Source organism: Platalea leucorodia (genome assembly GCF_965183815.1).
Source record: "Platalea leucorodia genome assembly, chromosome: 2".
NCBI lineage: Eukaryota > Metazoa > Chordata > Aves > Pelecaniformes > Threskiornithidae > Platalea > Platalea leucorodia.
In genome coordinates, this window is record NC_138824.1 from 6801517 (window position 1) to 6827501 (window position 25985).

Genomic DNA, 25985 nt, shown 5'->3' on the forward strand with positions numbered 1-25985 from the left:
CTTGGCTTTGTGCAGGCAGGGTCGGTACAGAGATCCTGGGCTCTGAAATAAAATCGCTCCTCCAAGGTAACTTATGGCCCAAGTTGCTTCCCAGAAGCCACGTAACAGGCCCAAACCCTCAGATACCTGGTTTCCTGCTCAACCAAGGACTTGATTTCCTTAAGGACACATTTGTAGGCTGTTTGTGGAGAAGCAACACTGAGGACAGTTAGCAGAGGCCCAGGCTGAACGGGATCATTCTATGTCACCTGTCAAATCCTGCCGTAGGATAGGGTAGCTTTGTTATGCGGATGCCTCACATAGCTGCCGATGTCAGAAGTGGTATCAGAAGAAGACAGAGGGACCAAATGGAGGCCAGAGTAAAAGCATTGTTAAGTTGTGGCACGGCACTGAAGGCTGCTGGTGGTTATTGCTCAGGTTCTCACGCTTCTAGGGAAGCATCTGCCTGGTGTGGAAGTAAAACAATTAACACTTCATAGGCCTTTGCGAGGCCTCGCTGGTTAAGAAATACGTGTCAGCATGACCTAACAGCCTCCCTGGGTCAGCATGATTTAACTAACAAAGGAGTGAATTATGTGTAAAAAAAGAGGTGCTGTCTAGAGCTTCCTTATCTGACTGTCTGGAGCAGCCCTGCATGAAGTAATCCACGTGTTACTGCTTTTTGTTTGCAATTTTCTGTAGTCCTGCTTCTCTGACATGGTTGGTGAAGAATGAGCCGTATAACCTAACGGTGTATCAACGCTGTAAGGAGCCCCGCTGGGCAGAGTTCGTACCAGCAGAGGCTGTCACTGCTGCTCTGTCTTCCCTCCTGTAGCTGTAGTAACAAACTGCTTCTGTTCTGACCTGGTCAAAACTGCGTTCTGGTTATTCCATGATGCTGGTGGGATTGTTGTTGTTTGGGCTTCAGGAAGCCAGACCAGACCGCGTGGGTGGGATGGCCAAGTCTCTCCAGCACGAGCTTTCTGACTGCTCTTGCCCTGGCTCCAGTCTTCAAGGCTGTAAATGAATATATGTCATCATATGCATTTGGAATAATTCAGCAGCGCGCATTAAGAACTTCTCCCAGCGCCGTAGCCACCGTGGGTTCAGCAGGTGTTGTCTCTGAGCTTAGTGAATGTGGTAGACGCTTGAGACCATCACTGTAAATTACTTTCCTCTTCTTTCCAACCTGCTGTGACAGAACAAAAACTTGCAGAAGGAAGGCTCCATCCCCCTTCAAATTGTATTATCAGAGAGGTGTCTTTCAAAACCACGACGACAGTAAGAATTCATTTATTTCTAGGGGTTATTTGAACTGCCAAGCTGTGCTTCTCAAGCATAAGTGTTTTTTCTTTTTTCCTTTCTGCCTCACCAAACTTTTGTTCCACATGGTTTTGTCCTGAGAGATACCAGAAGTCATAGAATCGTACAATGCTTTGGGATGGAAGGGACATTTAAAGGCCATCCAGTCCATCCCCCCTGCGACTGGCAGGGACATCTACAGCCAGATCAGGGTGCTCACAGCCCCATCCAGCCTGGCCTTGAATGTTTCCAAGGATGGGGCATCTCCCACCTCTCTGGGCAACCTGGGCCAGGGTTTCACCACCCTCAGCGTAAAAAATGTTTTCCTTATATTTAGTCTGAGTCTACCCTCTTTTAGTTTAAAACCATTACCCCTCGTCCCATCACTATTGGCCCTGCTAAAAAGTCTGTCCCCATCTTTCTTGTAAGCCCCCTTTAAGTACTGGAAGGCCGCAATAAGGTCTCCCAATACAGTCCTTACTATTTCTTTGTGATGAGAAGGAAAACAAAAGCCTGATCACTATTGTTCAAAGTAGAAGCCTAAAACTGAGCTATTCAATCCACCTTTTACACCATCTGGACTTCAGAAGTGAGGTTTGCAAATTTGTGGTTAGCTCTTACATTTGTCTGTTTTGTCCCACGAGTCAGGAACTCTCGTGGGTGGCTCTGAACCCAAGTGGGAGCCCAGTCCCGCTGCAGGAGAAAAGCCGTCAGCACAGTAACAGACCACAACTTTCAGCACTGACACTGCCCTTCGAAGAACACAGAGCTCCCATCAACCGGGTTACTGGGCTGCGGGTGACCCACACACCCGGTCTAAACTGGGTTTCAGAGAAGTTCTTTGTTCACTCATCTGCAGAGTTCATGCTCTTCATGTTCATTAGGACATCCACATCTACGTGCTTTCAGAAGTAACGAGAATGAACAGGAGAACAGAAACTATTCCAAAAGATTGATTTTTTTTTTTTGTGTGTGTGTGAAGGATATCAAAGATGTATTGGCCTGCTTGCTAGAACAGAGAAGTATTTCCTTGTTGAGGAATGGAATAAACCACTTAATAAATAAATATAAATAACAAATGCTCCTGTTTCAGGATGAATAGTGGTTTAGTGCCTTTTCTCTGCATGTTTCCGAAGAAAGGCAGTTCCCAGGGAAGGGATTAGACTTTGTACTATGTCTTCATCATCGAACAGCCAAACGCTTGCTCAGCATACCTGTCTGTATAGATCTCTATCTCCTAACACTACTTCTTCCCCTCAACACAGTGGTTTAAAATGAGAGAACAGGATTATATAGAAGTAGTTCAGGAATAAGCCTGAGGAGAAACAGAAAGACACCATGCACACATCAATCTATCCTGCCTTTTACATATAGATTGTTTAGGGTTTTTTTTTCCCCATACAATAAAAAAAATCCTTCCCCCAGGTACTTCCAGAGATGCAATGCCTGCAATAATAATAACCTATATGTAATTAAATTATTTTGTAAAGGTCCTTCTACATTTAGAGTATTTTTCCTTCGTGCTGTTGCCAGTTTCTTGCTACTAAGAGGTTAGGTCCCTTGAACGGAAAACCCCTTAAAACAAAAAAAAGGCTGTCTACTGAGCATTAGGCTCTGAGGCTGAACATGCCCTGCCACGGCAGAGTCGTAACCATGACAGCAACAGACTTATTTCCCTCCATTTTGGGCCATTTTCCCAATCGTTTTTTCTTCCCAAGTCAACATGAACTTGTAGCCAGAGTTGGGAAAGTTTCTTTTCAGGAGGGTCTGCCCTCCCCTCAGCACCACACCCAGAGGCAAATTAAAATACAAGGAGCAGCAAGTGCATATACTGCTGCTGGTTTATGCTGAAACAGATGCAAAATCCATGAAAAGCAGTCAAAATTCTAATTATGCAGGGGGGCTTTTTTGTAGTTTTGTTTGTTTGCTTTTGAAAAGAGTTAGGCTAATGAAATGAAACAAGTATTTTTCTGGCACACAGATCCTCTCCTGTGCTGACAGCTAAGCATTCTCAGCTGAGCCTGAAGCCTTCCCTGCAGCACTTGTAGAGGAAGTGCATTTCTTGATTTTCAGCCAAGGAACCAGAGCTCCCCGACATAATCAGCGGTGAAGAAAACCCAGAGAGAGCATGAAACAGCAAAGAAAAGAGGCACTCCTACATGTACTAGGAAGGGCAAATTCAATCCACCTTTGCATGAAATTCTTTGGCTTAAAATTAGAAGCCTCAAGAAGAACCTGATTTTAACGTACATTGTGGTAACTTTTTTTTTTATTCAGTCACCACCAGATGGAGTAAAACCTCAGCAAACAGGACCTTGATCTCTGGGGAGGAGAGACCCTTCTAACTGAAACGCTGATTTAACAACCGGGAACCCGTTTTCCACTTCCAGCTGTGCTACAGACTTTCTTGCTGACTCTGGGGAAAGCCTCTGCCTAAAAATGAGGATTGTCGTCCAAGCCTATCGTTTAGCCAATTTCTACGTCTCTGAAAGTCGGTGGAGAAAGACAAGGACTTCCAAGTACCTCTGCTCTCCAGCTTATTTTTTTATGAAGGGATGAAAGATGAATTTCTTCAGGGAGATACTCTGTGCAATAGCTGAAGCGAACGGCGACTTTCAAACTTTACTGTACTCTCCATGCAGAGTTCATACAGAGCAGAGAGCTGCAACGCTTGCCGCCTCCTGGAACAGCTTCCTGGCTGTCCTGCAACAATCAATCAGGAGAACTGGAGCCAGGCAGAGCCAGATTTTGCCTCTCCCTCATCTGCCTTTTGCTGAGATGGGAAACAGAAGGAGCCGATTACAGAATTTGTCAAAGAACAGAACGACAGGTGGCTTGCAGACAACGGGGAAGAACACAGGTTAATGTCTTTCAGGATATTTTTGGTAGGTTTCTCCGATACTAGGGTCAAACCACACTTCTTTTGCTGAAGAACTTAGGCGCTGGAGCTCTCAAGATATGTTACACAAAAGTATATATTAAAAAGTTAAATGGTTTTGGAGAATATTAAACTCTTCTTTAAATCCTTTTCCAATGATTATAACTCTACTAGCTCTGTATCTTCCAGAAGATACACAACAGAAATAACTCATTTTTTTTCCCCCTTTTTTAGTCTAGAACTAGGCAACTCTAGGAAGAAAACACCCCAATCAAATAAATACACAACTTTTAGGTTCACTTGAGCTTTATGGGTCTGAATGTGGAAAAGGAGTTTGTTCCCCTGTGGTCGATATTCAACATATTATTTACTCCAAGACTGACTTGATTTTATATCCTAAAAGCAGATGGAGTTGAGTGCATAAAGGAGAACTACTTCTTTTCCATGGCTTGCTCCAGCTCTACTTTTGCAAGTTCACATTCTCTAGTTCTTCCCTTCATTAACACATTCAAATAATTTCAGCTCCACCCAGCTTTCTCAGGGCAAACGTCCTGGAACATTTGTCTGTATTTTAAGAGAACAGTCTTCAGCATATTCATAAGTTAATACAGAAGTTAAAGCTGACCTTAATTGTGTTAGGCCCTTCTCTAGTCAAGCACCACCCTTCCTTTCCTTCCTCTCAGAAACACAGCAGCTCATTTGTCAGAACATACCACTTACGCACCAAAAAACCCAAGCAATCATGGCTGAACAATCCCTACTGCTTTGTATCCCATTTCACTCTCAACCCTGGACGTGGGAAAACACAGAAGACCAAGTCCAATGGCACGCTACAGTAAAGCACTTGCAAAGCCTGAACGGTACCAGCCTCCAACCCAAGTGTTCTCAATATAGTTTAGCTCATCTGATCAAAGCAGTTTCCTTGAAGGCTGCAGGAAGCCTGAGCACTCCCACTGCCTGCCTGGACTTCTCTCCCAACCACATCCCCACCCCATTTTTCAGACTCTGCCAGCCCCACATACTTTCCACAGAATGAACGACGAGGGATACAGGCCATTGCTGGTTCGTACCGTGCCAGCAGTTCTGTAGATGCAGTAGAACTAGAGGTTAAAAACTGCCTCCAAGCTCCATTCTCATCTTCCTCTCCCTCTTCAGCTAATTTGCGTTCAACTCTGCAGGTATTTCAGTCTCCTCCCTCCAGCACTCAGGCTCATAGTACCTGGTTCTGCCCGACTCTCTGGTTTTATACTGATCATGTCCCCATGACCAGTCAGCCAAGGGCACCCCGTCAGAGAATGAGCATGCTGGCCACTTGGCTTGACCAAGAAAGAGAAGGTCCAGAATCCAGCTCTAATTTAACCCTAGTTTTGGGCAGACCTGTGCTACAATGGTATAGAATCATAGAATTGTTAAGGTTGGAAAAGACCCTTAAGATCATTGAGTCCAACCGTTAACCCAGCACTGCCAAGTCCACCACTAAACCATGTCCTCGAGCACCACGTCTACCCTTCTTTTAAATACCTCCAGGGATGGGGACTCAACCACTGCCCTGGGCAGCCTGGTACTACCACACCTCCCCAGTAGTAAGGACAAGGATTGAAAAAACAAAAAAAGGGAGGGGGGGAGAACAAAATCATATATTATAGAGTAACACTTGTAAACTACTTGCCAGCTCTGGATTTCATTTTTTGCAGGCTCCCAAGGACACAAATCAAAACTGGCTTAGTCACATTACTTCAAACTGAGCAGGTAGTTTATCTAAACAGAGCATTTACAAGCTTCCCAAACTGCACCAAAGAGGAAAAAGCAATATCCTGAAAGATAAAAGTCAGATATGCACTTAAGAAGTCAGCAGCAGACAGGACTACTTAACGTAATCTACTGATCAAAAAAGTGTTATTATGTTGCCAATAACAGTGTACTTGTATTTATATAATATCCTCATACGTTCTTTTCAAGTAACATGTTATGGTGAAAGATCAGAAGAGCACAGTAGGAGAAAAAGTATGTAAATGGTTCAGCTTCAGTAAATGGTATTAACCACCTTCCTTATTCAGGTACACACAGCTATTGTGCAATGTCTTGGACCACTTCCAGAATACAAACCGTAACATTTCAACTATACACTGACGAGAGATACACAAGTGTTTTGAACACAGATTATCACTGTTAATGATGCCTGCCTTCTTATCCATTTCCCCCCCTTTCATTTTTATTAATCGTACATATTTTAAACCTATATGAAATAGTATTGGGTTTAGAATTCATTATTCCTAGGGCAAGTAAAACACTCATGAGGCTATTCGGGGATACTGACAATACTGATTATTAAAATATATTTCTAATAACAAACTTTAAGATAATCACAGTAACTAAACAGCCAGAAGCCAAACAGTAGAGCAATGTGATCCACAAAAAAAAAAAAGCCAGTAAACTTTTCTCCCCAGTCAGTAACAGAAATGGTGAAATTTAAGATTATTAGATCCCAATTTAAGACTATTTAAATCCCAATTTAAGATTATTAAAACTTAATCAATTTCGATATGCAACTAACTCAAGGAATGAGTTCAAAATATTTTTAGCAGTGATTTAACATTTACTTATATTATATTCTTAAATGTAGTATTTCCTTTGTGAGGTCCCTGGATAACATCCAATAGTTTCATTAGGTTTCCAGTCAAAAAGGCACAAATACAGCTGCAAGCATACACATATCAAATATCTAGCAAGTTACCGTATATTCATGTGATAGCTGTACGCAAAGCAATTTCATAGGCTGTAAGTGAAAACTCATTGTGGGAAATAATTAAAATGGACAATTCAGAAAACTTTACAAAAATACTTCTTTTTATTAAAAGCAGCAATTTCAAGCAGAACAATACACAGAATGTAAACATCACTAAGTTCAGCTCCAGCCTGCTGAACCTTCGAGAAAGTCTACACTAAATGCATCTACTGTACTAGCGAGTTAACAGACTATATTATAATTTGAAAATATATTTTCTACTTTGAATTAAGAAAAAGTAAATTTATCGTAGTCTGTCCCAGCGCCAGATACTGGCATCATCACACACAGCTATAAGGATACTACTATCCCTGCTAAAACTGGTTTGTCGAATGGCAGCAACACATTTAGGATGAGTAAGAGTCGTACACCTATAAATAAAAGAAAATTATTCAGCTGCAACGTTAAATCTGAACTTGCTACTACATTATGGAGTGCTGTTTCACCAACCTCTTACTTATGTGACCTAGGAGGAATTGAAGGGCAACAGGATTATGCCCTTCATGGTGTATTTTGTATTCCAAATGTGGACTTGGGAAAGCAGTAATTTCCTGTTCACCCACTGCCATTTCTTATCCACCCAATTTTCGCTGAAGCACTGACTGAAAGCTTGTTGAATGACATTATTTAGGACTTCACCATCAATGTTCTTTCCCAGTGGTTAGGAATAAAATATTGTAATTGGGTGATTAAAGACTGCAGCATTTTCAGGAACTTCATATGTTTATGTATATATTTATACACACACACATAGTTATATAATTATATTTTATATATAAATATATATAATTTATTATATAGTGTATATACAAATATAATGCATGTTATTGATATACGTAGTGTATACACGTTTTAGACACATCATGTATATATTATGTCTATATTTTTATATATTTTATTTATATGTATTTGTATGGTGTTTTATATATATGTGTGTGTGTGTGTGAAAATATATATATATATATATATATATATATATGAAAAAATATGATGATATGATGTAAAATTTTTCTGGCCACACAGGTAAGGAACTGGAAAGCCATACTGGTTTCTCCACATTATGCTCACAGCTAACCTTTATACTCCCATTACTCTAGTCCTTTCACCTATTTCTCCTTTGTCACGTGCTACCCCCACCTAGCACACCTCTTCATTGCTTTGTCAATTTCCACCTAACCAGCTTGTAAGCTCTTTGAGGAACAAATTGTCTTTTGCTGTATCTATGTATGGTGCCCAGCACAATCTGATTGGGGCCTCTTGGCAGTACTGTAATATAAATAATAAATCAGTATAAAATAATAAATGTTAACCTTCAGGGGCTCAGAATACTTATTTACCTAGTAGTTAAAGTGGAAAGTGACTACTACTGTTAAAGAATTTCCATAGTTATCAGTAAAGGAAAAAGGAAAGTACCCCAACTCCCTGTCTTAACAAAAATAAATCAAAAAAAAATAAGTACTCACTTGGCTTTATGAGGATCCTCTATTTCTAAATCCCAAACATAAAGTTTGCCAACCTGATTGCCCAGAGCAAGCATCTTTAAAGGAAAGCAGAGGATAGAAAAGTTTTAAAATACTACGTCAAAGTATGGAAGTCAGAATTTTGTAAAGGATCTATAGCTGATAAATTGTGTGTGAGTGTTTGAACATGAATGACTTAATGAGTTTGTTGGAGGGGCTAGAAATGCTATAAAATTTGCCTCCTTTCTCCAACTTCATTATCCACCTCTGCAGATGGGGGAGGAAGACATCAGTAAACATATCTTTAGTGAAGAATAAATCCATCTTTGGTTGAACTTTTTCCATCAGGCAGGACCCAGAATGAAAAATCTGGAGCTCCTCCAGTTTCATATAAAGCCCCTTGCTGTAAATCATTCTGCTTCTCAAACATCACATCGCATGAACCAAGACTTCCCACGTCCATAAATATGGAATCAATGAAAAGCTATGCACCTTCAAACACAGCAAAGTCAAAGCTCACACATACCTTTTGCCAGAAATCCATTGAAAACCTCATGTACCATATATCACACTGGCTGTAATCAAATCTCCCAAGTATGGTCACGTTTGACTCACTGGGCTTGATTTTATCTATATCATCTTCCATTTTGCCAGGTTTCCAGCACACAATGGCATTTTCACAAGACTGGGGGCAAACAGTGAAAAAAGAATCACTTGTATTTACAATTTATACCGCACATTCAGTCTAACAGTACTCATAACCAAACATTTCATCTCACAGCTTCCCCAACTACATTAAAAATAACCATAAAACTGAAAATCTCACCTCTGTCCTTAGATCACAGCCACATCACCAACAATACGTCAGCGCCCATCGCTGGGAGCCTGCTGCCCTCACAGCTTTGCCAGGTAACAGGACCGCAGGCGCCCTCCCTCACCCACTTCAGAGGGATTCAACCAGATGCGCTCAAAGACACTTTCATGAGCAGTTTAAATTAACCTAGACTTGAGGATTGTTCACCCAACCCCTTCAACCACAGGACCGTGCGTGCAACAACTTCTGGCAAAGAGGCAGCAAGACCGCCTAGTTTAGTATCTGCAAGTAAATGTTACTGGTGGACACAACAAACACAAATCAAAGTTAGTCCATTATGGGAACCCTCACTTCTTCCTTTAGCGGCAAGACCCCTCATCAGTATCTATGTATTCTCCTTCTGTATTCTCTACCGATCTGGTTAATTGTATCCCTGTACTTTTAGCAGAGGTACAGCTGTAGTAATTATTTTACTTTTTAAGTACAAGCTGCTTATCCACACATCCTGGCAGCTGACAAAATTCCCAATACACTGCATAAAATCATTTGACCTAGCATGTTAAGTTAACCTACAACCCAAATTCTAGTAAAACTTCTACTGTTTAAGATCCTCAAAACAAGCAAATATGAGTAATATAGCTGAAAAAGCTCCCACTTTACCTTGGAAAGAATTAGATCTCCCAACCATCGTACACAGTCAACATAGTTTCTATGTATGTCTCTTGTAGAAAAGTCGGGAAAGTGAATTTTCTGGGAAATAAAAGGCCTATGGAGAAAATTGCCAAGTGAGGTTCAGAGAAACACAGAAGCACAAGTCTAGTTTTTAATGGTCAGTTTTAAGATCTCAATGTTAAAAGGACAAGCCTGTCTTTTTTGTTGTTTTAACAATTTTGTAACAAAGTCGATCTTGTGTGTTGTTTTGTTGTTTGGCTGGTTGTTTTTATTTTTTAAATAATGGGAACAGTCCCTGTTCTCACCCTCATTCCTAATGAAATAACGTTTCCCACTGTACAAGCCTGTGCAGACAGTGCTAAACAAAACCACTCCTTCAGATGCTGAATACAGCTTCCATTGCCAAATACTTCAAGAACTAATTAAAGCTCAGTTTTCCTGATGCTGCTCCTGCAACGTCTACATTGTTAAACAGAAAAGCACACTAGAAAAAAAAAAAAAAAAAAAAAGTAATTTTTAAAAAAAGCACGCTAAAAAAGCATCATTTAATATTTGGTAACATTACCAAAAAAAGCGAGAGTATTTTCACAGCTAGCCTCATTGCTGAACATGTTCACTGTGTTTTAGACTCTTCAATTCTCTCAATGGTTTAACTGGAAGTTAAGATTAAACAGTTGATGAACTTCATAAAGGAGGATTTATCTATCATGTATCTAATTGCCATGTTTACTTGACAACTTACTCATATCTGAGGTCAGATCAGAGAAAGATTAAAGTTCAGGTTATTACTACATAAACAGTTTTGTCCCTGCCCCAAAGTCAGATAACAGATACGATAATGAGTAATAACTACCCAATCTAAAACTATTTGCTATATTTAATTACATGGATTAGATTCCTGCCTAGAAATTTTGGGGTGAGAGAAAGCCACTGACATCTTGAAACACAGTGAAATACAAGCTTTAATTAAGAATGATAAAGATAATAATTCCAGACATTTTCTACTCAAGCAGATAAGAATAATTAAGATATTTAAAAATAAAAGTGTCAGGACTTTAAATCTGAATTCAATAAAATTCTACTGAAGCAAACATCAATAAGACACATCTTCTGGAGCAATTTAGTATCCAGCACAATCCCCAGGTCACTCACTATCCCCAAGAGCTCCCAGTCTGGATAGGAATTAACCTGGACCATATTCATGGTTTGCAAAGACAGCCAAGAAGATGAAGACTACATACCTGTTGGTTTTGTTTGGGTTGTACTCATAAGACTCTTTGATAGCATTTATCATTCTCTTGGAATTAATTCTCCAGAGCTTTAGAGAGTGATCCATCCCACAGGACATGATTTTTTCACCAAGAAGATCATAATCCTATGTATATGAAATAATTTTGAGGACCCCCAGCCTAAGCTGCATTATATCAGCTCAGATTTGATTCCATCAAAACAACATTTTTGGCTTAGTGAATGCAATAGAACTGTGTATTTCAAATTGAAAAATAGTAATAACTTAATCCTGCTCACTGCAAAGAAGCACAGTATCTTAATAATTATATTTACTCTCTCTCAAGACAGAGAGGCATATTCAACAGCACTGACAGACCATGAATCTACTGCTAGTGCTCCCCCCTCAGTAAATTCCCTAGGTTTCATTTTATGGACCAACTCTGGCAGAAGTCCAGGGCTACGACATGGGTGATGACTATTTAGAACCACAAGAGAATAATACAGTGTCAGGTTTCATATAGACCCTCACCTTTCAGGTCACACAACAGGAATGAAAACAGTTCTTAAGAGCAGCGTATTAAAAGTCAACTACTCTAGTTGATTTTTGCTGGCTACCAGTGTCTGTTCACAGCCACTGAAAAGCAGCATAACTCACCTGAAAGAACTTCTTTCCTTCACTACCATGTTTCTCAAGGCTTATTTGTTCCTGCTGCTTCAGCTTGGTAAGACCTCAAGAACTTCAGAAGTGGGACCATCATGAAAACTTGTTACTCTTTCTAGCCCCACTGAGCTCTATTTTGTTTACCTCTAGGCTGCACTGTGAGAAAACTAGCTACTGAAAGACACGGGAAGTGAACACCTGCCCTGTGCATTGAAAGGTGGCCAGATCGGTCAAACCACCTTAGATTTAAACTTGTCTATCCCCTTAAAACAGTATTTATGCACTTCAGGTTTTTTTTTTAAGTAGGTATAATATCAAAACAGTGCACAAGAGGATAAAGAGTTGCATATTGTAAGCTTACTACCCTTTGTAAATCTAAATCACTGCCCCACAGTCTTCCACTTACTGCACTTAACACCTCATCCCTGTGCCCTTCTACTCCTCCAAATATTGCAACCAGCGTGTCTGTCTGGATGTTCCACAGTCTCAATGCATGATCTATAAAGAACAAATAAAATTACATGCTGCTTTTTATATGTACATATGAATAATATATTTCAGCTTAACTACTTTCAATAACAGGTGTTCATGTAAACATCAAAAAGGCACTTAATTCTTCACTTGTAAGAAACACCGGAACTGCATTAACTACAATTGCCATTACAACTAAACTATCGTTAGAGTAATTCTGTAATTGAGAAAGTGTGCCCACCCCCCTCCCCTCGGGACAGCTTCTAACAAGAATATACTTGGATCTTTAGATCATCCGAAAAGCAAAGAAGGGTCTGATCTTGGACAAGTACAGTTTTATTCAATCTTATCTCAAAAATAATTGCATGTATGAAAAAACACTAGAATTCCTTTCAGCCATTCTTACATCAGCATTCAGAGGAGGTTTGATTTTCCATTTTTTTTTAATCTTTAAAATATTATTCTTTATGAACCACAGACTGTAGTGATGGCAGAAACTGTTTCTACAAACGATACGTACTCCAAAGTCAATCGGACTAATCCACTTGTTTAAAGAAAGTTTTAACAATTTCTTATTAAGAACCTCTACTGTACCTCCCATTTGGAAATGGGAACCTCTACTGTACCTCCCATTTGGATTCCACAAGTACACTGCACTGAATTACAGCAACATCAACTGGAAGGCTACACAGTCCCGAATAATTTCCTCTTTTTCTACTCATCTCTCAGCCAAGCAGTTCTGAGACTCCAATATTCTCCTGCCTCATGCCCTCTCGGAGATAGTACCCAGTCCAGAGATCGCACATTAAAACTTGTAGTACTATGGCTGGTGTCAAAGTGTTATTTAAAAGAGAACCTAAAAAATATACAGAACTCTAAGAAATTCAACATTACAGACCCACAGCACAAACTTGACAGTTGCAAGAATTGAGAGAGGTTCCCAACTCCTATTCTTGTGTAGCTTCATCAGTAATATCAAATATGCTAAAGTCAAAAGTCCCCTTATGTGAACGTTTCCAACTCTAGCATTCCTGAAGCCTTGCTCTTGCGGCAGATCGAGTATTCCCTTACTTAACAAAACAGTCAAGATTAGGAAGTTGTGACTGTTAAGACGTTCTGGACAAGCCCGTAAGACACCATACAAAAAACTTGCTTCTCCCTTCACTAATATGCTTTTTACACAAAGTCCAATTAAAGTCAGAGCTGCTCCTGAGCAACAGAAAATCGAAGTTTTCCCCATGAACACGGTGGTGGATGCTGTCTGCGACTTTAGGACATCCCCACTAGATGGCAACATGATTCAACAACTGAAAAAAATTTAACTCAACTGGTAGAAAGGAAAGAGCAACCTCAATGCTCACATTTCTTCTTTCCTAAAAGCAGTACTGTTCACAATCCCTTTGCACCACAGGTAGAGTTATGTTTATTGTAGGCCATGGATTTAATAAGTACAAGATATATAGCCATAAAAGAACAAGATTTGCTCTCAACTTTCAAGGTAAACTTGTTCCGTGCCATTCATAAAAGTCATGAAGGTTTTGGCCGTTTTCAAGACCAAAATCCAATCCAAAGTATTCTGATTTATACAAAAACAAAAGAGGTTTTTTTCCTCACCTTTGCTTACAGATAAAAGGAGATTTGGATCTCTTGGATGGAATTTCAGTTCATTGATTGCATTTCCATGGCCCACGTAGTGCTGGGATAGAATTCAGAGACCAAGTTATCATTTCCCTCATGTTTACATGTATTTAGAAGACATAAGTTTCATGCCTTACTGAAATGCAAGCTGTGTCTCAAAGTTCTGAGCACTCACCTTTATGCACTGCATTGTAATAGGATTAATTATCCTAATAATACCCCTGGACCCTGCCACAGCCAGAAGAGGATGGCTTGTATTGCTATCGTATGTCCACGCACAGGTATAGAAATTTTCATCTGCCTACAACGTCTTATGTTAAGGAAGACAGAAGAAACAGAAGATTTTTTTTTTTAAAGCAAAAGAACTTTTTTTTTAAGTAAACTTGTTGCTATTTTATACAAGTGCCCAGGAGCTTCTGCTGGACCCAATAAGAAAAAGACACATATTTGGTTATACATCTACAAATGCAATCAACATTGCCTTTTGCATAGATGCCAGTTTCCTCACTTCTGTTCCATAACATACAAGGAACACCTTCTCTCTCTTGGCATCACTTTTCAACATCTTTCTCCAAAACATCCGAAGACTGGGAATAAAATGAGGATGAATCAAGATGTGAGTTCACAAATTATTGACTTGTGTACCGCAAATGATCAACACAAGTTATTACCACTTAGGAGCACGAAACATAATTCTTAGGCTTTAAACCCAGTTCCAATTCACGGGGAAGTGAGACCGCTGTAAAGCGGCGAATGTGAAACATTACACAAATATTAGTGTTGGGAAGATTAAACCGATGGAGAATCAGTTTTCATATATTGTATACAACATGTTCCATATGTCTGCATTTTTAATATTTTTCCAACAGGAGGGACTCTAGGATGTGGGAAAGAGGTAAGACTTGGACCTAACATAAGGAATGTGCCACATGAGCAAAGTATTAAAACACAGACAAAACCTTCATATGCTTTTTCCTACAAAGCCTCTTCATTTTTGATAAGATGAAGCAAACAGGTGGCTTTTTAACTTAAAAGGATACATCAGCATCCACATACGACTGCAACAGACGGATTTCTCCTTGGGAATGACATTCATATAAAGTTACCTGGAGGGAAAAAAAAAAAGAAGTGGGAGAGATTGCTGCTTACTTGTGATATTTCAAAAGGAAATCCCATGCACCTGTGTATTGACTTCCTGATGGGGAGAGGTAGTGTTCCTTTATGGTTTAGATCTCATCCATCATCTGTTTGTTTCCAACAGGAAGAAACAGTTTGATAAAAGAATCCTCACAGCAGTCTCAGTAAAGCACCACTGCAGGACTTGTCAGCAGTCCTTCCCAGATATTAAAATCTATTATTTGAATTGTCTTAGTAAGATTAAACTCTATTTGGAATTAGTTACTGCAGCTATCTCTAACACGACTTGGTCTTTTAATGAGCCATTGATACCTTGTTTAATCTTAGTTTGGCACTTTTGGTAACTGCCAGGTGGAACAAACCTGGAAATAAAAGGCTTCTTGTTTATTCACAACACTTGCATAGAATGCACTTCAGGAGATATTTTCAAGACTGAAATGACACAGATCCTTGTTCAGAGGAAGCCTATAAATTCACTTCACACAGGCCAGTAATTTAGCTACTGAGCTGCCTGGCATCATTGCAGACACTTCTCATCCCATTTTAGAGCACATGACCTTTTGGAAACAATAACCACGAAGAGTAATTTTAGTGCAAAGATACATTCATGCACCTCTCTTCCTTATCCCATGTTTATATTACTGAAGGATTTTTTTTCTTTACTATACAGGCTAATTCCCAAATAGCTAACACATGACTTCATAAAACAATCCACAGGATGCAAGTCTCCCAGATAACAGATGCTACATACTTCAGAAATAAAGCTTTCTATATGAAGTATCCTGTGTCCATACTAAACACAGGTAAAGGGATTGGTTGAATATAAAGAATGCAAGCAGAACCACACAGACAGGCTTAGGATTAAAAACAAGTTACTCACTCTGTTGCTGCCTACAGTGGCAAAAACAAGAGGATCACCTTCTTTACTGTGCCAGTTAAACTGGACTCCAAACAAAGGCTGACCATGGTCCTCCTGTAGATGTAAAGTAAGATTAGAGACAAAAAAAATAAAACCCACAGACATATTATTTCTGTGAAATTCAGCTGTGGTGGTAAACAGTTTAATTGATATGTTTTCCTCCTCAAACTACTGGGTTCACATCCAGTATAATTTCAGAGAGTGAACAGTTAAAAAAAAAGTTTTGTAACATCACATTTTAACTTGGCTGTCTTAAGGGAAGCTAAAGGAATATTCCACCCCCTCCCCTCTTTCTCCTCCCGCCCCAAGCTTTTAATAAGTGAAGGGGAAGAAACGTTGTCTCGCAGTTATGGCCAGAAGCTGGCAGAACTCCTGAGTTATATTTGCAGCTCTACTACTTTGTTTTGCAATTTTCAACAAGGCAACCTCTACATCTAAGGCCACATCTATATGCATTTTATACTGTTATAATTACTTCCACAGAACGATTTACAACTTCACAGAGAAGAATCATTAGGACAGAGAAGAACTATACTGGTATAGGAGTGGAAAAGGGCCACATTCAACTATTACAGCACAGTTAGGTCTTGCAACTCTTATCACAGACACGACAAACACGACAAACTCACTCCAGCATGTCACAACGCTGCTGCAAAGTTCACGTCTACAAAGTGTTTTCAGATCGCCTTCACAAAGTTACCAAAGAAATGCCAAGTATTATTTTTATACAGCTTACATCAGTTTAATAGAGGAAAAAAAGCAGATATGTTTATGAATTGTGATGAATATGGTAGTGCTTGTTAATAATTGATAACAGTATTTTGGCCTGTCCTGACAGGATGTTTTCAGTAAGAATAATGTTCATTAAAGTGCCTCCCCACAGGGGACTGTCTGGGACAGTGCAGGCAGGAAGGAAGTGTCTCATGACGGCTGTTAAGCAGCCTTCAAATGGCAGTGCTTCAGAGACAACACGAGAAATATTAGCCCTGGCAGCTCGGGCCTGTCCAAGAACCAAAGAATAAATTTGAGGAGGGGGTGTAGGTGGGGAATCCAACACCACTCACAAAAAGAAAAGTAAGGAAGTCTGGAAGAATTTAAAATAACATTATTTACTGAGAAAGGCAATATCTGTTCTTAATAGACATAGCTAGAAGAGCTAGAAAGAGAAGGGAGAAAAATCTTTCAGAGATTAAATCCATGATATCCATGATATTCAGAGAGTCATGGCAGTCAGGTGAAGTCCCCAAGGACTGGAAAAAAGGAAACATGGCACCCATTTTTAAAAAGGGTAAAAAGGAGGACCCTGGGAACTACTGACCTGTCAGCCTCACCTCTGTGCCTGGGAAGGTCATGGAACAGATCCTCCTGGAATCTGTGCTAAAGCACATGGAAGACAGGGAGGTGATTTGTGACAGCCAGCATGGCTTCCCTAAGGGCAAGTCCTGCCTGACCAACCTAGTGGCCTTCTATGATGGAGTGACTACATCAGTGGACGAGGGAAGAGCTATGGATGTCATCTGTCTGGACTTCTGTAAGGCCTTTGACACAGTCCCCCACAATATCCTTCTCTCTGAATTGGAAGGGTATGGATTTGGTGGGTGGACTGTTTGGCTGATAGCTAACTGGCTGGATGGTCGCATCCAGAGGGTAGTGGTCAATGGCTCGATGTCCAGATGGAGATCAGTAATAAGTGGTGTCCCTCAGGGGTCTGTACTGGAGCCAGGGCTGTTCAATATCTTCATCAGTGACACAGACAGTGGGATCGAGTGCACCCTCAGCAAGTTTGCAGATGACACCAAAACCAAGCTGAGTGGTGCAATTGACACGCCTGAGGGACGGGATGCCATCCAGAGGGACGGGATGCCATCCAGAGGGACCTGGACAAGCTCGATAAGTGGGCCCATGTGAACCTCAGGAGGTTCAACAAAGCCAAGTGCAAGGTCCTGCACCTGGGTCAGGGCAATCCCCAGTATCAGTACAGGCTGGGGGATGAAGGGATTGAGAGCAGCCCTGCCGAGAAGGACTTGGGGGTGCTGATAGATGTAAAGTTGGACATGAGCCGGCAATGGGCACTCGCAGTCCAGAAAGCCAACTGTATCCTGGGCTGCATCAAAAGCAGCGTGGCCAGCAGGGCGAGGGAGGGGATTCTGCCCCTCTGCTCTGGTGAGACCCCACCTGGAGCCCTGTGTCCAGCTCTGGAGTCCTCAGCACAGGAAGGACACGGACCTGTTGGAGTGGATCCAGAGGAGGCCACAAAAATGATCAGAGGGATGGAGCACCTCTGCTATGAGGAAAGGCTGAGAGAGCTGGGGTTGTTCAGCCTGGAGAAGAGAAGGCTGCGGGGAAACCTTATTGCAGCCTTTCAATACTTAAAGAGGGCTTACAAGAAAGATGGGAATAGTCTTTTTAGCAAGGCCTGCTGCGACAGGACAAGGGGTAATGGTTTTAAACTAAAGGAGGGTAGATTTAGACTGAACACAAGAAAAAAATTTTTCACGATGAGGGTGGTGAAACCCTGGCCCAGGTTGCCCAGAGAGGTGGGAGATGCCCCATTCCTGGAAACACTCAGGGCCAGGCTGGATGGGGCTCTGAGCAACTGGATCTGGTTGAAGATGTCCCTGCCCATTGCACGGGGGATGGACTGGATGGCCTTTAAAGGTCCCTTCCATCCCAAAGCATTCTATGATTCTATGAAGGCCCTCCTGCAATTCTTAGAGAGGTAACAACTTTCAAAGCTGAATACAGAGAAAAAAGAATTGGTTAAAGTTTAACTCAAAGTATTACCCATCATAACATGAAAGAACAGATTAGTGGCTTTATGTGATGCGGGATACGGGATATTAGCAAAGAGAAAAGTAGCAAGGTTATTAGTGACCCCACGACAGAAGGAAAAAGCAGGTATTCAGCATCTGTAAAGCATTACAGTTTAATTAGAGAGGAAGAATGAGGAAAACTGTATGCCATAAAACCGCACACACAAAGCCATGATTTTTAGTGTCCAACAAAGTTATGAATTTTACTTTCTAGGCTTATTTTTTGACTGTATTTAAGTCTTCCTTGAAGAGAATGGCTGAGAGGTCAAATACAGAAGATTAAAAAAAAAAAATCCACTAATAATTAGTTGGTTTTGAATTTCTGTGTGAAAGAGTCCATGCTGGTGAATAGTGAGGGCTTTTGACATGCTGCATGAAGATAACACAAGTAAAACGCATGGATTCTCACTGCTTTATTACAGAGATATATTAGCAGGTTTTGCACTTGTTTTTCTGGAATTACCTTGTTCTCTGTCATGTGCACTGTTTCTGATAAATTTAGTGAAATGGGAAAAGTGAAGAGGAAGATGTTTTTCCCCTTCAAGATAGGATTTTTTTTTTTTCCAGCATAAGTGATAAGTTCATGATTTTCTAGGTAGGACCCAGACCAGGGTGATATGAAATAAGCAGAGAGATACAACAGAGGGCTATACTGTTTCTATATTTCTATATTTGAGTGCATACCTAAAGTATTTAGTAAGCTTTTTCAAAGACAACCTATTTCCCTGGAAAAATTACTCCGCGAGACAAATGTCTTTAGACTACTTATATCATCCTTGCTCCATTCCTCACATTGAGCACTACAACCTCCAAGAGCCTGACTGTACAGGTTGCAGTTTTTCTGGTGTTTAATGGATGCAGGAGTCGGGCAGAGGCTCTTGCGGGAAGTTACTAGGGTATCTGAAGAAGTTATGCTCACCTCATTTAAACTACCATCATCCTCACTGGTCAGGGACAGCACATAGCTATTTTGATAATACCTGTCTGCTCCAATTTTTGTCCCAAGTGCTAAACAATGAAGCAGGTTTTTAAAAACATACACTTTTAGGTGCTTCACATTATGGTTATCCTGAGATGCCAAGTATGTCAAGCAAATCTGACCACTGGCTGTGCAGACAGTGACCCAGGTGCGGGTCCAAAAGTAGAACTGTGAAATGCCATCTTGACCCTAGAACGAATAAAGGACACAAAACCCAAAGTACTCAGGTTCTTCATGCACCAGAGGAGAAAATAGACCTACAATTGCTACAAAAGCAAATAAATAAATAATCAATGGTTAGTTCTGCCCTTACTCACTCAACACCAACTCAGGTTCAGTCAGACAATAAGACTAGACCTGGTTTTAGACTGAAGGCAGTCAAGTAACTACTACGCCAACACAAAAAAACATCACCTGGAACCACATGAACACATTTTAATGCACTGTCACCCACATTGCCAGCGAGGAACCAACTGACCACACAAGCATTTCCAGTTCCGTGAAGTGGAAGCAAGCCATTATTGGCAGTGGTTTTAGTCACCTCTCCTTTACACATCAACAAGCTAGAATCTTGCATGTGGCTGGTTACTGATTCCCAGCTCAGGGGACAGCGAGTAGAAGCCGAGAGACAACACCGGACGGCTGGCAACCACTGAGCCACACCCTGAGCAAGAGCAAAGGGTAGGGCAAATAATAGTATTGTTTTAAAGGGAACACATCAAAGCCGAATACACACAGTTCTTTGCTGGAAGATCTATAAGCAAAACACGTATGGATGTATGTGAGGATGTGCATGTTAGCTGTATATGCTCATTTATAAACTACATTTCCATTCAGCCCACAGAGAGCAAAGACTTCTCAGTACACCTTACAGTAACCTAGTACCGCAAAAAGAAAAAAAACAAAGGTAGTTTTTTATTTCCTGTCATTTTCCAAGTTATATTTTTGTTTTCCTGATGCTTAAATTTCACCCAAAATAACTTCCACAGTAGTGTTTAAAAAGCATATTTAGCAAGCACTGAGTTTTTCAGGCTGAATCATAACCATTTAGCATTCAAAGCAGACAGTAATGGCCACATTTCTTTGTTTCCCCAAGGAAAAGAAGTAAAAAGCAAAATAAGGGGGAAAAACAAGAGTAGGAAAGTGGAAAATCACATAATTTATACATCCCTAAATAATATTAAAATTACTTTCCATGTCTTTAAATCATGTTGACTCTTCATTAATTTCAGTACATGTACCTTACAGCATAGTTCAAAGACATATAAACTATGGGATATAGGATGTGATATCCAAAGAGTCACAAGTATCTTCCAAACCCATATACAACATTCAATCATTAGAGTTTATCTCCACAGTGTCTGCAAAATTAGTATAGAAGAACAGGAAAAAGAAAAGAAGAGAGGCTTCCTCAAACATGAAGTAAAAAGGAATTACCAAATTTGGCTGCTACCCAGTCTTTGTATTAACATGCATGTTTATTATTATTAGCATTAATTTCAGTTCAAAGAGAAATAGGGGAAAAAAAAAAAGATAATAAAAATACCCCACTTAACTGAAACGCTACATTTACTCCCTCACAGCTTGATTCCACTTGCACAGGAATCTGTTCCCAGGCCCTGATCCAAATCCACAGAAGTCAGGGACTGCTTAAATTCATAGGATCACCCTATAGTGGGGCCTGGGTTGAAGTTGGGGTGAGGGATTGTTCTGTTTTCCCGGAAGACACTTGAAAAGTACTACCTACTTTGGAATATTTGGTCTGCAGATAGAAAACAAATACGCTTAGCAAAACTCAGAACTTGTTAAATGTTTGGGTGCCAAAAGGCCTGCGCCTGTGTTTGAAGCATTACTTGAAGCCACAAAAAGCACTACTTGCGGGGGTGATTCATGCGAATCACAGGAACAGCTGCCTACCTAGGTGAAAATGAAAGAGCTTCCCTTCCTCCTACACACTGAAAGGACCAGAGATAATTTTTATACTTCAAAAAACACATTGAGGTCAACTTGTTTCTCAGATACTTTCGTCAGTATAACTTCATATCACAGTTTCTCCAGTGGTGAAGCTCCTTTATGAGGTTCCCGTGCTCCAAACCTCTAACCCCCTCCTGCTTAACTACCCCAGCATTTCAGTGAGGCAGTCTGAAGCCCAAGTTCAGAAACAGCTACATCAGCACAGCTCAACACTTAAGTGCGGGGGAACGACAAAAACCTCTTAAAGCAATTCTGTAGAAAATATCCACACATCCTCTTGTTAGCTACATATAAAGTTTAACAAAACTCCCATATCTTGTTGCAGACGCAATCTTTTCTTTATTTAGAAATCTTATAAAAAACAAATCAGATGGCTTATTTACAGCTTTTGCCACATAAATATCCCACACAAGGCCGGGGAATGAAAGAACAACATCCTGATAGCGTAAAAGAATCAAAGAGAAAATTCATTCAGTTCACCATAGCCTGTCATCAGTGCAGAAGAAAACAATAATACCCTAAAACACAAGAACAGGGAGTAAAGGCCATGAACCCACATCCCTTAATACCGTCAGGTGTTATGTGCAAAGATAAATATGAGCTAGATCAGGTGTGAACACATAATCACAACGCTCACAATAAATTAACCAAATTGCACTATATAGCATTTATGACAATTGCCAGAGGACAGAAAATACCTGATCTGATAAGTGTGAGGAAAAAGCTACTCCAAGATTGTTGGGTTGTTTTGTTTTTTTTCTTTTACATACATTTCAACAGGTAGAAAAATCTGTACAGGTTCTGTACTTTGCATCAAGTTGCCACACATTTTGTTTTATTTGCATTTGTTTATCCAGTTTCTTTATCTCAAGCAACTACAGCTTCAATGAAATACATAATTGTAACATATCACACATAACTTCGCAAACCTGTACAACAATTAGGTTAATTGCAGCACTACCTACTGTTTCCTATTTCTCAGTAGCCTTTTTCTTCAAAACTTCAGCTATTCCAAATAAGAAAGGTACTTTCTTCAAATGAGCACAGAACATAATTATATCTGGATATTTAAAAACATCTATCTTGACACCGTCTCATGGTCAACATTAACATTACTACCAGCAAGTGGTACCCAGCATTCCCATGCTGAAGCTTACACATACCTACCTTTAGGCTATTTACACATTTGAAGGAATATTTGCACTTCTTTGACTTCCATTTTCCTTTCCCCCAGCTTTTCCTTCCCGGCGCATTAGGAGTGTTTGTTGGTGTATCAGGGCGTTCGGTGTTAGTACCGCTTTCAATACTAACAGCATCATCCTGAAAACATACAAATTATATAGAATGTAATAAAGATATCATTAACTGCTGTATAAATTCAACTAATTTTGCAGCACTTGGCCTTTTCACTTTTTCTTCTCCTCTGTAAGAACAGAAGATCTCCTAGGACTTGGCGTTATTTAGATTCACGTATTTAAATCTATTACTAACATAATAGCATTCCTCCCTGGAAACAGAACATGAGTCACATGAGGACTAATCCAAGAGGGAGAGACGTGAACTGTGATCTAGTGAAGTTTCTTCAGAATCCTGGTAGCGGCTTTTAAGAAAATGTCTAAAGATAAAGTGGTTGCTTTCCCTGGAAACCATCCTTGGCGTAGATGAAATGAGTACTTCTGAAGTACTGAAGGAAGAGGTTGTTTGTGTAAAAACATTATGCTTAGCCACACCAAGAATCTAACCATTCTGAGAGACTTCTGTACGCCCTCAGCAGCATCAGGCACTGCACAGTTCTGCAATAAGTAAGCGCTGCCACTAGAAGAGGAAGTCCCACCTCTCCCTCCTGCTCTTGCCTGCAGATACTTGCTTCAACTAAAAGCCAAGTTAAAAAAAAACAACACCAAAAACAAAACTAGCTTGCTGTCTGATCAGCTAACTAATCCAACTGGCCCTCCAACTGTCAGCAGCCAGAGCTAAAGTAAGGATGGGGAGAACTGAAAAAAGAGGTGTGCAAAACAACCCACCCAGTCGTTGAGCAGATTTAGATCAGCTTTGGACAATTAACAGAAACTACAATCTCATACACAGTCTGACTGCAGGACACTACTCAAAAGGACATTTCTGTTCTCTGCATCACCCATCACAGCGCACTTCACCTTCACCTGCATCGTAACTGGCAACCCTTTGCTTCCATAGGAGTAAGTTCAGCTTGTTAAAAATCAACAATTTTTTTTTTTTCTGGCAAGGTCTGTTCACTTTCCATCAGAGTAGTGGCGGAAAACAACTCATCTCAAGGCCATGTGATTTCTAGATCTGAACTAAGGGAGACAGAGGCAGACGACAGCCTGTCACTGGAGGAGATTAAGTGTAACATGAGGCTGCATCAGGAACTCCACCAGGAATACAGAATAAGGTCAACTATAAACATTAATGCACCAATTCCCACCAAACATTTATTCTTTGTCCCAGTTTCGTATCTCTATCGCCAGAAGCCGGTAGAGATGTACTGATTTTGGTTGCCCAACAACTCTGAAAATCAGGACGTCAAGAGGAGAAAAAGGAGGAAAGACAACACGCAAGCCTGCAAGTGAACTGCCCAAACCTGGAGTCATTCCCTTCACGTTGCACCCCTAAAAGAGCCAACCCTCCCCAAATAAGCATAAGCGAGTTCAGTATTTTTTTAATGTTTTCCCATTTCTTCTCCTTTACTCTAAGAAATTTCAGAGAGCTCGCCAAATTCTCGTCTCTCAAGCACACTTGCTAGCCAGAGTCGTACTACTTCACAAGACTGAAGTTTTCTCTTGGGCTAGTCAGGTATTGTCAATATAAGAACACCAGGTACCTGGTATGATGCAACTACAACAAGTACCTGCAACTACAACATAACCAACAAACTTGCACCCAGCATACCTGTGGAACAAAATACACCCTTTCGCCAAATCAACACTATTATGGTAACTTTTAAAGAGAATCCCCGTCTTTCAGGAGTCGTGGAGTCCAGTAACAAACTCTTGAAAAGAAAGTCCTTTCACCATTGAGACAGGTCACATTTTCAATAACCAGACAGCCCACATCTGTGGGCACCGATAGCCTACAATGGACACAAAAGGAAACCTGAACGCCTTTGTCACCGAATTACACTTGGATTCACTAATGCAATAAAAAAATTGAGTAGCTGTGGTGTGGAGCACCTCAAACCTGCCTGTCGCCTCACAAGCAGCACTTCAGAGGTTGTGAGGGATGTGGTCCAGACCCCTCACTTTCTGGATAAGTGCTCTAACCAGAGAAAAACCCACGCTGCATAAAGCTAACACCCACATAACACCCTCCACTCCAGTAACTACATAAAATGACTACTAGATACCTTAAATTAAGTTTGTCTTTCAAATATAAAGCTATTCTATATCAAGCACATTACCTTTGTTCTGAACACCACATTTTAGCCTAATTTAGAGATTACAGCCCTCATCCCCTACTGCAGCCTTCTGCTGACAGAAGCTTATGAGCACTGTCCCCCGTTCCTCATTCACCAAAGGGCTGCACACATCAATTTACACTGCATGTTACTCTGCAACGTGCCGGTGAAGACACACAACACAAAACTGCAAGAAAGATGGAAAATTTTGCTGTTTTGCAGGAGAAAAAAAAAAAAAAAAAAAAGGAAGTCTGACATTTTGAAGTGGACTTCGAGTCAGACCCGCTCAGAGTTTGGGCCTCAAATTCTCCCTCACCCACGTGGAGGAAACCCGAGCGTCTCCCCCTCAGACCCACGCCGGCCTCTCCCACCGGGGCCTCCCGCTAACGGCCCGTCCGCCTTGCGGGGCGGCCAGCGGGCCGAGGCGGGCGGGCTGACACCCCCCTCTCCCCCTTCACCCCCGTCCCCTCTCCCGCCCGGGATGCGCCGCGTCCCGGCGGGGTCCGAGGGGGACCTCGGGACACCGGAGGGGGCCGGCCCGGGAGCTCCCCTCACGGCGGGGCCCGGCGGGCGGCGGCCCCCCCCCCCCCCGCCTCGCCTCAGCGCTCCCGCCCGCCCCCGGCGCGAGGCCCCGCGGCCGCCGCGCGCGCTCCCGCCTCACCGCCCCTCCCCTCCCCCCTGCCCCCCCCCCCCCCCACTCCAGCCGCCTCTTCCCCCGCCCGGCCTCACGTTCTCGTCGCCGGACAGGTCCCCGGGGTTACTGTTCTCGTCGCTGCTCAGCTTCTGCTTCTTCGCCGGCATCTCACCCCCCGCTCCCGCCGCTGCCGCCGCTGCCGGGGCTTCTCCCCGCTCAGACAT

General features: G+C 41.3%; 1 protein-coding gene across 3 annotated transcripts; it reads right to left on the reverse strand.

Moving 5' to 3' along the window:
- Positions 1 to 393: 393 nt before the first annotated feature.
- Positions 394 to 25985, reverse strand: EED (embryonic ectoderm development; the record flags this gene model as incomplete). 3 transcript variants are annotated; one of them, XM_082337761.1, is made up of 13 exons in its annotated part: positions 394 to 445; positions 844 to 996; positions 8408 to 8481; positions 8931 to 9089; positions 9879 to 9984; positions 11132 to 11265; positions 12188 to 12279; positions 13867 to 13948; positions 14066 to 14191; positions 14931 to 14996; positions 15908 to 16000; positions 22880 to 23032; positions 25857 to 25985. In XM_082337761.1, 13 exons carry the CDS (start codon positions 25983 to 25985, stop codon positions 430 to 432), a joined length of 1383 nt encoding a protein of 460 aa, XP_082193887.1. In that variant the 3' UTR covers positions 394 to 429. The 3 variants fall into 3 exon arrangements, with proteins under 3 accessions (XP_082193887.1, XP_082193886.1, XP_082193888.1); XM_082337760.1 differs by lacking the exon at positions 394 to 445 and having other exon boundaries at positions 760 to 996; XM_082337762.1 differs by lacking the exons at positions 394 to 445; positions 844 to 996 and adding an exon at positions 7130 to 7315.